Source organism: Thermobia domestica, chromosome 8 (genome assembly GCF_964235325.1).
Source record: "Thermobia domestica chromosome 8, izTheDome1.hap1.1, whole genome shotgun sequence".
NCBI lineage: Eukaryota > Metazoa > Arthropoda > Insecta > Zygentoma > Lepismatidae > Thermobia > Thermobia domestica.
Window position 1 is genome coordinate 293819549 of NC_137461.1, and position 12753 is coordinate 293832301.

The 12753-nt window shown below is 37.2% G+C and overlaps 1 protein-coding gene across 7 annotated transcripts in view; it reads right to left on the bottom strand.

Annotated features, from left to right (window-relative positions):
* The window catches only part of msn (serine/threonine-protein kinase msn), a 129668-nt gene that overhangs the window by 5512 nt on the left and 111403 nt on the right, over window positions 1–12753 (bottom strand). For 6 of the 7 annotated variants that reach the window (XM_081770012.1, XM_081770013.1, XM_081770010.1 and 3 more), the window contains 3 exons: window positions 10698–10856; window positions 5882–5992; window positions 569–757 (listed from right to left, as the gene is read on the bottom strand). In XM_081770012.1, coding sequence (XP_081626138.1) covers window positions 569–757; window positions 5882–5992; window positions 10698–10856 — 459 coding nt within the window. The remainder of the gene's footprint in view (window positions 1–568; window positions 758–5881; window positions 5993–10697; window positions 10857–12753) is intronic. The other variant, XM_081770009.1, reaches the window with a different exon arrangement.

The window sequence follows — 12753 nt, forward strand, 5'->3', positions numbered from 1 at the left end:
TGTTCAACAATGCCTCGACGCTTTAAAAAAAAACGTAATACTTTTTAATTGAATAATGAAGACTTTATCCTATCGTTGAAATTTAAAATGGTTAATGTCCCATGATTATGCCCTTTAGCCCAAAGGAGCGCATGGATATTATATATAGTGTCCTTCAACCGTTCGTTTCTTATCTCCCCCATGCCCTTTAGCATAAAGGACAGCATGAGATGTAAAATTCAAGAACATAAAATACAATAAATGTGGTTCTCTTCAAGCATACATAATGTACACTTTTCATCGGTATCGGTTTTCTGAAATTATACTTGAAAATTCCGTCTTTACTGGTTCAGGTTATGTTATATATATTAAAAAAGGTTAAAAGCAGGCATGAAGCTGTTAAACACTGATCTTTTACATTTAAAAAACTCATGATTTTCATCTGTCATATGAATTATTTCGTATATGAAAGTATTTCAGGACCTTCGTTTCCTCTATTATTTATAAATTAGAAAAGATCACAAGTGTATTAATAGAGAACCTAAAGAGAAGATCTGATGAACATAAAAGCAAGAACAAATGAAGTTACCTTGTCATTCCTTTCACAGAGGAACTTCAGTTTTTGTGCTTTCTTGTGCATGAAAACACCGTCCAAATGTCCAGTCTCTACGCTTCTAATTTCAATGGCTTTATTGCCCCAACCCATGATCTGGCCAGTTCCAATGTAAGCCACGGAGGTTGGCATTTCGCCCCACTGAAGAACTATGTTCTTCGACACCTGCAACAAAAAAACAATCATTTACAACTGAAGAATGGGTAACAACTCAAATCACAAAGTTATATAAAATTATAACAACCCAAATCACAAAGTTATATACACTAGTGCTGTTCATGTTTCATTCATTTTCGGTTTTCGTTTTATGAAAAATCGATTTTCGGCTTTGAAATACTAAAATGTTTTCAAAACCCAAAAACTACTGGTGAGTTCGATCCTCTCTACATTACAAAAATACTTTCACGCAAATAAGAGAGCTCGAATTAAGAGGTAAGGAATAATATTTCCCTTCTTTTCATTTCGTTAAGATTAGCATTGTTTTAGCTTTCGAAACATTCCCTATGTAAAAAAATGTGAAGCACCAACGGCCGTGTGTTTTGCATATATGAATATTCAAGTGTACCGTCCAACTAGAAACGTTTATCTATACAGTCTCACTAAGAAAGATGCCGCTATGAAAATTAATGTAAAGAAGAAATTTCGGAGTATATCATATTAAAGTATACGCCCATCTCTACTATTGAATATAACACATAAATATTTCTACGAGAAGTGATCAGAGAGTAAGGTTACAAAGCCTGCAGAGAAACGTGTATATATTATTTCATACAACCAATACATCCAAACAGATAGTAGATACATTAGGATATTTTTCGACATTCTCCGTATCAGTTGAGGCATTTGTCGCATCGTGGAATGAGTTTGAAGATTCCCTCCTGGTAAAAGCCTGTCCTTATGTGTTCAGGCACGTGCCTCAACCCACGTGTTTCACCGCCTCTTCTGCAGAATATCGTGCACAATGTGACAAACGCTTCCGAATGATATTAGCAATTCTGCCATCAAATGCCGTAATGGTCCTCGTGTGATCTTGAATCAGCTCCTCCACGCAAGTTGTATTCAAATCTGTTGATGCCGTGCTGGTGTTGCGTTTAGTCCGAAAATAAAAATATGTAAAATGTTTGTTAATAAAATCTCCGTTTTAAAATGACAATAAGTTCGTGAGATACTCGTAACCGGTTGACCTTGGCAATACCTGTGGTGGAAGCGCGCGAGCTTCCGCTGTGTGTCGCTAGTTGTCGCTGCAGCCAGCTGCTTGCTGCTCAGCTAGCGGACGGCGTATTTTCACCTAGGTACTGCAGGAGTTAATAAGTTTCTCGTAACGTGATGGTGGGAAGTGGAATTGGTGATATTTAAATTATGAAGACAGGAAACTAATGGAGTATGGCTGTAAGGAGACCGAAGCATTATTCTGACCTCTAAATTGCTCGGCAAGGAAAACAGGTTTGGAGAGCGCGCGCGAGAGAGAGAGAGAGAGAGAGAATGAATGAAATAGCTTTATGGTATGTATGGTAATTTATGTTATGTTAGAATTTCGCAATTTCCATTTCATTTTCCTTATTATCTCGTCCGAGGAAAGAAAAAAGAAATAAAGGAAAGAAAGTTTGAATTGGTCATCTTGCGTAACCAGTAAATGCCTTGGTTTGACTGTCTATACGAAGCCTTTTTATGTTATTTGTTTTAACTATAAATTTAAATTACAGCGTCAAACCCTGGTCATAATTATATTGGGTAGATAATTTCCTATATTATTTCACGTCTCAATAAGAATAACTTTATTGCGTTTTAAATTGGGGATTTTATATTTAAATATTCTGCTGTTAAACAAATCCTTGGAAAGAAAAAAAAAGTGAAGAGTCTTACTTCTCTCTTTGGGTGTTATATTTGAGAAATTGATTTATTTCAAAGGAGGATTTCCATTATTAAATTTCGTGCATGTTATTTGTTATTGAATTACACACATAAAGTTTATTAGTTGTTATTTGAAATTGAGATTTGCAGTGATTTTGAACAGATGAGAACCTATTCAACCCTTCTATGGTAAACTATCGCGCTCATGGGATGTGTGGACGTTAATTGTCAGTACTGGTTGTTTTCTTTTAGGGAATTATTTTGCAGTAAAGGAATTTAATGCTATTTACATTCCTACTGGTTAACAGCTAGAACTGAGAATTGGCGGATACATGGAATTATATATGTGTATTTCATTACGCAACACTGGGACAGCCACTGCGCTTTTCGTCGGTGATGTTTTCTCTACCAGTCGTAAACTTTGGACACCATTCTGCGACATGCTCACGAGACATTACAGCAGGGTGTCTACTAAATGTTCATTTTCAAATTCCAGGTTTTATCAAGGTTTTCAAGGTTTATTTTTCCTTTTTTTCCAGGTCTATTCAGTAGAGTGACATTTATTGTAACACGTATAAGTTAATGCAATTTTATATAGTTCTTAACAAAAACTGGTTATAATTAGGGAATGCATACGGCAAGTGATAGTTTCTTTAAGTGACAAGATGAAAAGAAAAAAAAAATGACTGAAATGTAGGTTCTTAAGACACAAACTTAATAGATCATGAAATTTAACTTTTTCAATTACCTTACTCTCAACATCGTGGACTAATTTAGCTCTTTTTGTAGTCACTGTTATTCAGAACGACCATGCCAAACAAATAAAATCTTATTCAGTCTCTTCTTGTACCCTCAACATACTTTCCAAAAACATTCACCGCCTGCACTCTGCTCACGTCTCTCTCTTTCTGAACTTCGTCTCCACTGAATAAGTTATTATTGGCTTTTAACTTACACTGTAGTATATAACTTTCTTGCATTTTACAAAAATATACTTATTCCATACCAACCCAAAAAACAATATTTTAAAAACAATTTTAAAACTTTCAGGTTCCTCGTCCAATTCCAGGCTATTTCCAGGTTTTCCAGGTCCAAAAGTAAATTCCAGGTTATTTCCAGGTTTTCAAGGTTTTCCAGGTCAGTAGACACCCTGTACAGTCTCTCTGTAAACCTCTACCAGCTGCCCGTGAATTTGAGCCGCGGTTACATGTTTCGCCTACAGAAATCGAATAACTAAGCAGACTTCTTCGCGAGATCAGTTTTCCAAACGAGTCGCCATTTGTGTTTACCTACAACTAGCACCGTAGGTGGCAGCTTGCTGAAATTCTGCACAGTTGCCAAGTCTATGTATTAAAATTACCACACACTTTTCATTCCTCTGTAACAGACGAAACTCTAGAAATATCGGCCTTGTTACCTTAGTTTCTGATCCTCCCTCGTATTAATGGTTAATACTAACTTCAGGATATCCAGAATGAACAATACAAAAAGCGAAAGGAAACACACAAAATGAGTACATTTCTTCTTGTATCATGTTAAGCAATAGGCTGTTAGAATTATTATCAAGAAGGTAACATACTTATGTTTCAGCGACTTTTTTCCTTCTCTCCCTTGCGTTATTCAAGTTACAACTAAAATACTAACACTTTTCTTTTTTTTAATCATCTTTACTACTGGCGAACAGCGTACGAGAATTCCGTCCGTACTTTCTCATCCTTACATTCAAACATATTTCAATTATATCCGTTTTTCTATAATTCTTTGTTAAATGTGACTTTGGAGGGAAAAAAAAAACCTCACTCCATGGCCTATGGAGTCCAAACGTTTAAAGCTGCATTCACAAAAGCTTTCTACTAATCCTTAGATAATTAGATCCAGTTTCGATTTTCTATTTCAATTTTTCTCAAATCCATTATAATACGTCGTCCCATCTGGATTTATGCCTGTTATTTTTGCTGTTGGGTTCGTTCTAATCAATATTTTGAAGACATTTATACTATTTTCCATCCTGGCTTCATAACCCGTTCTAATTTTCATAACATTAACGATATTAGATGAACGGTGTTAGTCATGAAGATTTCGTAATTCCTCCTTGCATCACATATCTACTTTAGAATTTTCTTTTCACGATAGTGGGAAAACGTACACACGCTTGCAATTGATTGTTTAGTAGTCACATGGGGTACTATGCTGGCAATTCTACTAACTGGCGATGAAGGGAACTACAGCATATAATCCAGATTTGGGTCCGTGGGACTACTATCTTTTCGCCAAGATGAAAGAAACACTTCGCGGGATCACCCAGACACGAGAGTTCACCATAGGTGCCACAGGTGAAAAGACGACCCTGATAATGTATGATGCCAACCAAAAGTGTAGCAGAAGACAGTAAATATAGCGCGCGATTCATCCAGCTAGGTACCTGGTATTTTCTGTTAATGAAACCAGGTAGGAATTACAGCAGCGTTGTCAGCCCCTGTATTTAGTGTACGTTTTATCTATCACAAGTCACTGGAAGTAGGAATGTAATGGAACACAATGTGGTTAAATACAGGCAGAAAGGATTTATTTAACTGGATAAGATATTACATGATGGACTGAAATTCTTTCTATAATAATTTATGAAACAGAAACAGAACTTAATATTTTGTGTAAGGATTGACTATATATTTTTAAGTAAAAGTCAATGTCGGATATTATATGCAAATAATAGTACTGACTAGACGGACTAAAACAAAACATAGTTGAAAGCAGTTACGCCAAAATAGTGAAACCGCACATACTTCTGTATAGACTTTTACTTCACATGTTTGACACGACAGTACCTCACAAATTCAGTATTTTGTTCTCCAACTCTATGCTGAAATTCTAACATATCACCAACTCTCAAACCAGGAGCGCACCCAGAAATTTTTGTTGGGAGGGGCTCCAATACTACAAGTCACTACATCTGTGTAGTATTGAATGGATATTACCGGTATTCTGTACTCGAAAAAACGATAAGTAATTGTAAAATACTTCCACCTATATTATCAGAAAAAAATTATAGAACTAGGTTGTTTATAAAAGAGAAAGGGTAGAGATTAGGCGTAAGATAAAATTTTCATGCTACATCAGCCATTTCACTGTTAAACAAGTAGAGTTTTATTGAGAAAGTGTACACATGTATGCTGAGTTAGTAAGTTTTTTTTTTTTTTTTTTTTTTGAGGGGGGCGAAAGGGGGGTCCGGACCCTGTTGACTTTCTCCGTGGGTGCGCTCCTGTCTCAAACTAAAACAAAAGACAATCTATAACTAATACTACTACAATTCACTAATAATTTCTGCCTCAATTAAACTGAGCTCTTTTTTTTTTTTTTCTCATTACATTTTTACTTCCAACAGTCGTTGAATCACTTCGACCACGCATATGGCTTTAAGTTTCTAAATTCAATACTTACCTTCCCATACGTATTCACATAAACTCCTTCATTATCATAACACAACAGCAACTGCATTCCATTGGAATTAGGTAGAGTCACAATGCAGTGCGGTGATATAGGTCCCTGTGTCTGCAATTACAAACAAAATGAGTTTTCAACACATCAGCGATTTTAATGTTTAACAATGAAATTTTATTTTACTTCCTGACACTAAATCCCTCCCTTTGATATTGTACAAGCTTCATTCCTCGTTGATCATAGATTAATTAAAATTCCTTTTCAGTAACAAGACGGATCTTCCTTACTATTTCACTTAATCCTTTTAAAAGCCAACAAAGCCATTACTTATGAGTGCTATAAAGATCCTTCTTTATGGCTTTTGTTCTGCAGTACGAGTGCACTGACAAAGCTTAGTGCCAATTTATAGTGATTCCTTTGAAACAAGATACTTCACCAAATTGATTGTATTATAGAAAACATAGTATAAAGAAACTTATTATGCACAACACAGACGAGGGCATCAATGAATCCAATGCATCCACAATTCAACCTGAGAATATTTGGCAAGTTTTCACAGTTAGATTCTTACTTTGTTGTAGTAAGTACGCAAAGGTTAAGAAAATAATATCACTACCAAATTGAAATTGGATGTTATATCACGCAGGTCTAATTCTCATGTCGCCATCTTCCAGAATAGTCTTTCGCTTTTCCCATTTCTCTGACGAAGCCCCGCCCCAGGCGTAAAATGAAGTCCCAAACCCCTCACATATTAGGAATTTTTATTCATTTCGTCTGCACATGCACTCTTATTGGCTGGAGCCTTATCATGACGTATTAGCAAAGTGAGAGCACGTTGAGAGCTCCTTTCCCACGGGTAAGGATTAAACGTGAACAGAGAGCACATGAAACGAAAGTCCAATGCACAAAATAATGTCACGGACGCTCATCGATATCATCGTTAAACTTTGTCCGTGATTGTACTTTTAGTTTAATATTCTTCAAAGGACATTCAACGAACAGCGAAAGGAAATGATGGATATTTCAAAACTAAATTGTGATTAATTAATGAATTCTTTATCTGTAAAACTGCTATGTAATTGCGTCTTTGAAACTGTTCCCAAGCACTGAAGTCAGCTAGCTTTCACAATTCAACATGTAAGATCCATGTATTGACAAATATGATGACAGAAGTGAATTTCAGAGGTTCACGTCTTTACGTATCCCACCATGAGTACAGGAAGTTCCATAACCTCGTCTCGAGTCGAGTAACAAAACTACTGGGCTTTTCCAAAGTCAGGGCAGTAGTAGTTTTGAAGACCTATCAGGAGGAACACCTTGTTAGATGTCTAGATTATTAAGAAAGTTTTGGTTATTGCTATGACACCTCTTGCATACGTCTCGTTCTATGTAGATCATAGATAACTCATAGCATAACCGTAATAAAATGAGTATCCTCAAAATTAGTTCATAATAAAGATCATTATAAATTATCCAAGAAGCAAATGGCAACCTCTACACTTAATTATTCAACTGGACCAATTAGACACAAGTAACATCTTAGGGAGAAAAAAATGCAACCCACGAATGCTGGATCTGGGTCGTATAGTCTGCTGGAGAAAATATTGATGATGTGTGGTCAGTTCGTCGACTTCTAACGCCATATTTATATCTTTCTGCATCTGAATCCTCTCTGTCTCAATTCAAATAGTTTCCCATTTGCTTTGGAATGCTCAATGAACATGAATTCTATGGCTTTTAAATCTACCAGAAAACTGTTCCCCTAACGGGAATCGATCCCGGCATCACGCGCCCTAATCGCTGAACTACACAAAAGCGCTACTATGTTGTCATTTTTTTTTTTAAATATTGCTCTTTCTAGTTTTGGAACTAAGTATCTTCAATAATGATGAAATAAAGCGTTTATCATCAGCTTTTCACGTAAACGGGAATCACGTAGTCACCCAATTTTGCCACAGAAGATCTCTCCCTAATGCAATCGTGTACGAAGCAGTTTTTTTTTCTATTCCCGGTTCGTGGAGGATTGGCATGGGTCAAAATTTATGGACACTTCTCGTGGTTTCAAAGAACGCCTTGCCTGATTGCAACCAACATTATATATCATGCGGGCTTACTTAACAGCACAGAATACCATGGATGAGGACATTCCTCTTCCTCACTTTTATCCGGGTTCTGAATTAAGACTCGGTAATGATGGACAATTTCACCTTGTAACTTAAATAAAAAAATAAAATCTCACATTTATTACGAGGGATGATCGGAAAGTAAGTTTACAAAGCCTGCAGTGAAACGTGTATGTATATTACTTCATACAAGGAATACAGCCAACAGATAGTATATACATTAGGTTATTTTTCGATATAATCTTTATATCGGTTGAAGCACTTATCGTATCGTGGGATGAGTTTGAAGATTCCCTCCTGGTAAAAATCCTGTCCTTGCGTATTCAGTAAAGCTGTCGCGAAGTGTTCCACCTCCTCGTCTGAAGCGAAGTAAGGAATGCATTCGAACGACATTTCCAATTCTGCCATCAGATACCGTAACGTGATTCTACTGTTGTCCTGAACCACGCAAGCTGTGTTCAAATCTGTTTGATGCCGTGCTGGGAAGGGCCACTGCGTTCCTCGTCGGTGACATTTTATTTACAGCCGCAAACTTCTAACACTATTTTGTGATATGCTAACAAGACATTAGTGTCTCCGTAAACCTCTACTAGCTGCCCGTGAATTTGAGCCGCGGTTACATGTTTCGCCCACAAAAATCGAATAACTGAGAGGATTTCTTCGCGAGACCAGTTTTCTAAACGAGTTACCCTTCGTGTTTACTACAACGTTTTTAGCGCTATACGTGGCAGGCGACTGAAACTTTGCACAGTTGCTAACCCTATGTATTAAAATTACCACTTATTCTTCTATTACAGACGAAACTCCAGAAATATCAGCCTTGTAACGTTAGTTTGTGATCCTCCCTCGTATTACTCATCTGTGTTACTGTTTCGGCTATATATCATTGCCTTCATCAGAGAAGACAGATGCAACAGAAAGTGTGAGACAAGCTATTATGAATATAAAGAACGGGACGAAGATATAATATATATAGGAAGGAAAGCACTGGCAGTAGTCAACGTGTCTGATAAAGGCCAAAGCTATAATAGAGGCTAGCAATAATAAGCGTTTTCTTTGGCCAGTTTTTATTTGTATTTAAGGCTGTGTTTGTTTATCTCAATTACCAAAAGTATAATGTGTTGGATATTTGAATGATTATGTAAATGGTTATGCAAGTTAGTCAAGTGCTATATATGGAGTATTGGACTGTATGGCTCACAAGCTTGAACATTGCGGACGTTAGAGAAGAAATCTTTCGAGAGCTTCGAAATGTGGCGTTGGAAGAAGATGGAGAAGAAAAAATCGACAGAGAGAGAGTAACAAACTAAGATGTTTTAAAACGAATAGGACAGAAGACAGCGCTTGTAGCCAGAATCTTTTGTAGGAAGACCAATTCGATTGGACACATCTTATTACCATAGCAGGAAAGCGAAGAATGTTAACACAACTGATTGATTATTTGAAAAATAGAAGAAAATATTGGGAAGAAGGTGAAGATTGAGAAATATGGAAGAAACATTTCCAAGCCCACACCAAACAATTCATTAGTTCCAGGACCTGCCAAAAGGCAGAATACTTAATAATATGCAAGTTATGTCAGGCAACGAATGATTTGGGTTTTTAATGCTAGTATTTAGATTAATAGAAGACGATAAAATATGTTTACTTGTCATGGGAAATCAGAAATTCTAACGAGAGTTAAGTGCATGCCATAATATTTACTGATTTTAGGGTAAGTAGCTGTATTTATTTCGATTAAGTATTTGGTCAGTACAATCGTACTAAACTATTTGATGAGTAATCATTACATATTATTTTTATATACCTAACTGAATGCTATGTCCCTTCGCTTTTTTCTTCTTTCTTTCTTTAATACGAAGAAAATGTAAATCGAGCTACTTCAATATATGACTAACGCTGAAACCAATCACGTAAGACAATTACGAAGAAAATGAAAAATGTATAATACGAGGGCTGTGCAGAAAGTACAAGACGTTTTGGCCTATCGCGACAGTGAGCGGGGCTACAGTCGCCTCCTTGGTGTCAGAACGTTGCCACACTCAGTACGCATCCAGCTGAGGTAGCATGAAGACTATGACGCTCTTGCTGTGCTTTCTGTGACGTGTTACAATGTGCGCTGCAATGGAAAATACTGCCTCTTGTGAGGTGAGTTTTGTGATTAGGTTTCTGTTGGCAAGAAACTACTAGCCAATTGAAATCCATCAAACAAGCGCCGGGGAAAACTTAGCGCGAAGGCGTTGTTTTTTCACGACAACACACGTCCACACACGGTTAAGCGTACCCGAGAGCTCTTGGATGGTTTTGGATGGAAGGTGTTCGATAACCCACCATACAGCCCGGATTTGGCGCCAAGCGACTGTTATCTCTTCCCAGCGGTAAAGACATGGCTCGCTACACGACGCTTTCATAATGACGCTGAACTGTAAGCCAGTGGTTGACGTCGCAGACGGCAGATTTCTACCCGGACGGTATTAAAAATCTTGTGATAAGTGCCTTAATTTGCATGGCGATTATGAGAAAAATAGCTTGAGAGTGTAACTTTCAAATGTATATAATACAGTTTGGTTTGTTTATTCTGTTACATTTTATTTCAAAACGTGTGTTACTTTCTGGAGATCCCTCGTATTAATAAACAACATTCTAATTTCACAAACTACATTAACTTTAAGAAGTAATAAATCTCTACTTACTGCACTTACATGTTTTGGCAAATAAATATCGTAGACTGAAGCTGAATCTAAGTCGACGGCGTGAAAGCCATCTGCTGATCCATAAATTACTTTCAACCGTGTACCTTCTTCCACAGTAAGGTCTACCAGAAGAGGCCGGTGAATCAAGTCACCAAACGACTGTAAAACGAAGAAACTACTTATTCACAATTTCGAACATCTAATAACCAAATCAGAAAAAAAAAACAGCAAAAAAATATTAGACAGTATGTGAGATATATTGTAATCAAAATAATAATAAATAAAATCTTTAGTTTTTAACATTCAATCAATTATACTCTACAGGGTAGGAGTGACCAACCTTTTTAGGTTTGATGGCTACCTTTCAATTCAGATATCACTAGGAAAAAATGAAATGAAATTAAGTTTTATGTCCGACAGTTATGCCGGCTAGGCTAAAGGAGACGGTGATAAGAAATGAATGAAACGGTGGAATGAAGAGTGGGAGGAAAGGGGAGAACTCCGAGAAAACCCACGCACACTGTATTTGTTCACCACAAAGCTCACTTGGCGCGAACTGACTCGACCCAAGGACCCCATGTACCAGAGGTGAACGCTCTACCCCTGAGCCACCACGGTCCCAGAAATCACTAGGAGTCTTACTTATCTATTCACTAGCCCATTAGAAGAAATAAAAATAACAAATGGAGACAAATTATTAATGAAAGATAATGCTAATAAAATTGGTGAAATAGAGTCTGGGAGGAAACGCGGAAATCCAGAGAAACTTCACGGACACAATAGCGTCAATCACAAACTCACATCAGCTGGAATCAAATCCAGGACACTCGCACCAGAAATCAGCACTCTATCACTGAGCCACTCCGCGGCACTAAGGTTATATGAGACGTCAACTGACAGCTTACGCGTATGTGGGATCCGAACATACGGGATTTGTACTAAGCAAGTTCGAGCTTAAGGTTCAGTATGAGAATATAAAATTAATACCATGTCATGATCTGCTTCTTAAGTATACCTGGTTTCTTCCCAAGAAAGTATAATTATCCACATCAAAACAGGAATTTGCTTCAGCGAATGATTAGGGTATCTCTACAGTAATAAGTCGTATTCACAATGATAAGACATACACACTGAGAAAAAAATGTCATAACAAAGTGTTCATCTTTGCTTACTTAAATACAGTGGACTAGCGTGAAGCGATTGTATCCGAGGTTAGCACCCCATGAGAGATCGAACACAAAGGCATTTGGCTATGAAGAAGCGTGGAAGCAGTGTTGATCAAACGAAGGAAAATGTGTCAACCATAGACAATAGAGGAAGAAATGAAATGCAATCTTTGAGTTTTACGTCCCACGGTCATGCCGGCTAGTCTAAAGGAGACGATGATGATAAGAACTGAATGAAATGGTGGAATGAGAAAAGTGGGAGGAAACGGTAGAACCCAGAGAAAACCCACGCACACGGTATTTGTCCACCACAAAGCTTACTTGGCGCGAGTTGGGATCGAACTAAGAACCCCATGCATCAGAGGTGAATGCTCTACCACTGAGCCACCGCAGTCTGTGAGAAAGTTCGTAGAAGAGACCCTGTAAAACGTCACATAGTTATTCGGTGGTGAACTTTCACTTAGTATTTACTTTACTTTGTCAATCATGGTCCAACATGTGTTGAGGGTTATATGTTGAGAAAATTTTCACATGTAAATCTGCTGTCAAACTTATGATCGTAGTTGTTAGTAGATCTCTGCACAACTACTAGTACTTACGATGAATCAAAAAATTAAACATTATTATATGGTCTGACAGAAGAAGAAGAAGACAATAATACAAAACCTAACAGCAACAGTGAAAGGTACTCTACGGAGTTGTACAGTCACGTTCAAAAGTTAAGAATCTCTGAATAGTAAAATTACAAACTACCCAACTTTTCTTCAGCAAAATGACATTAGGATTACATGTTGCCACCGTTAAAAAGAGTTAGCCAGTTACTATTATCACAAGCAGGCACAAGATTGACCTGATCTTCTTTTAAATAATAATACCCGTAGATCTTGATC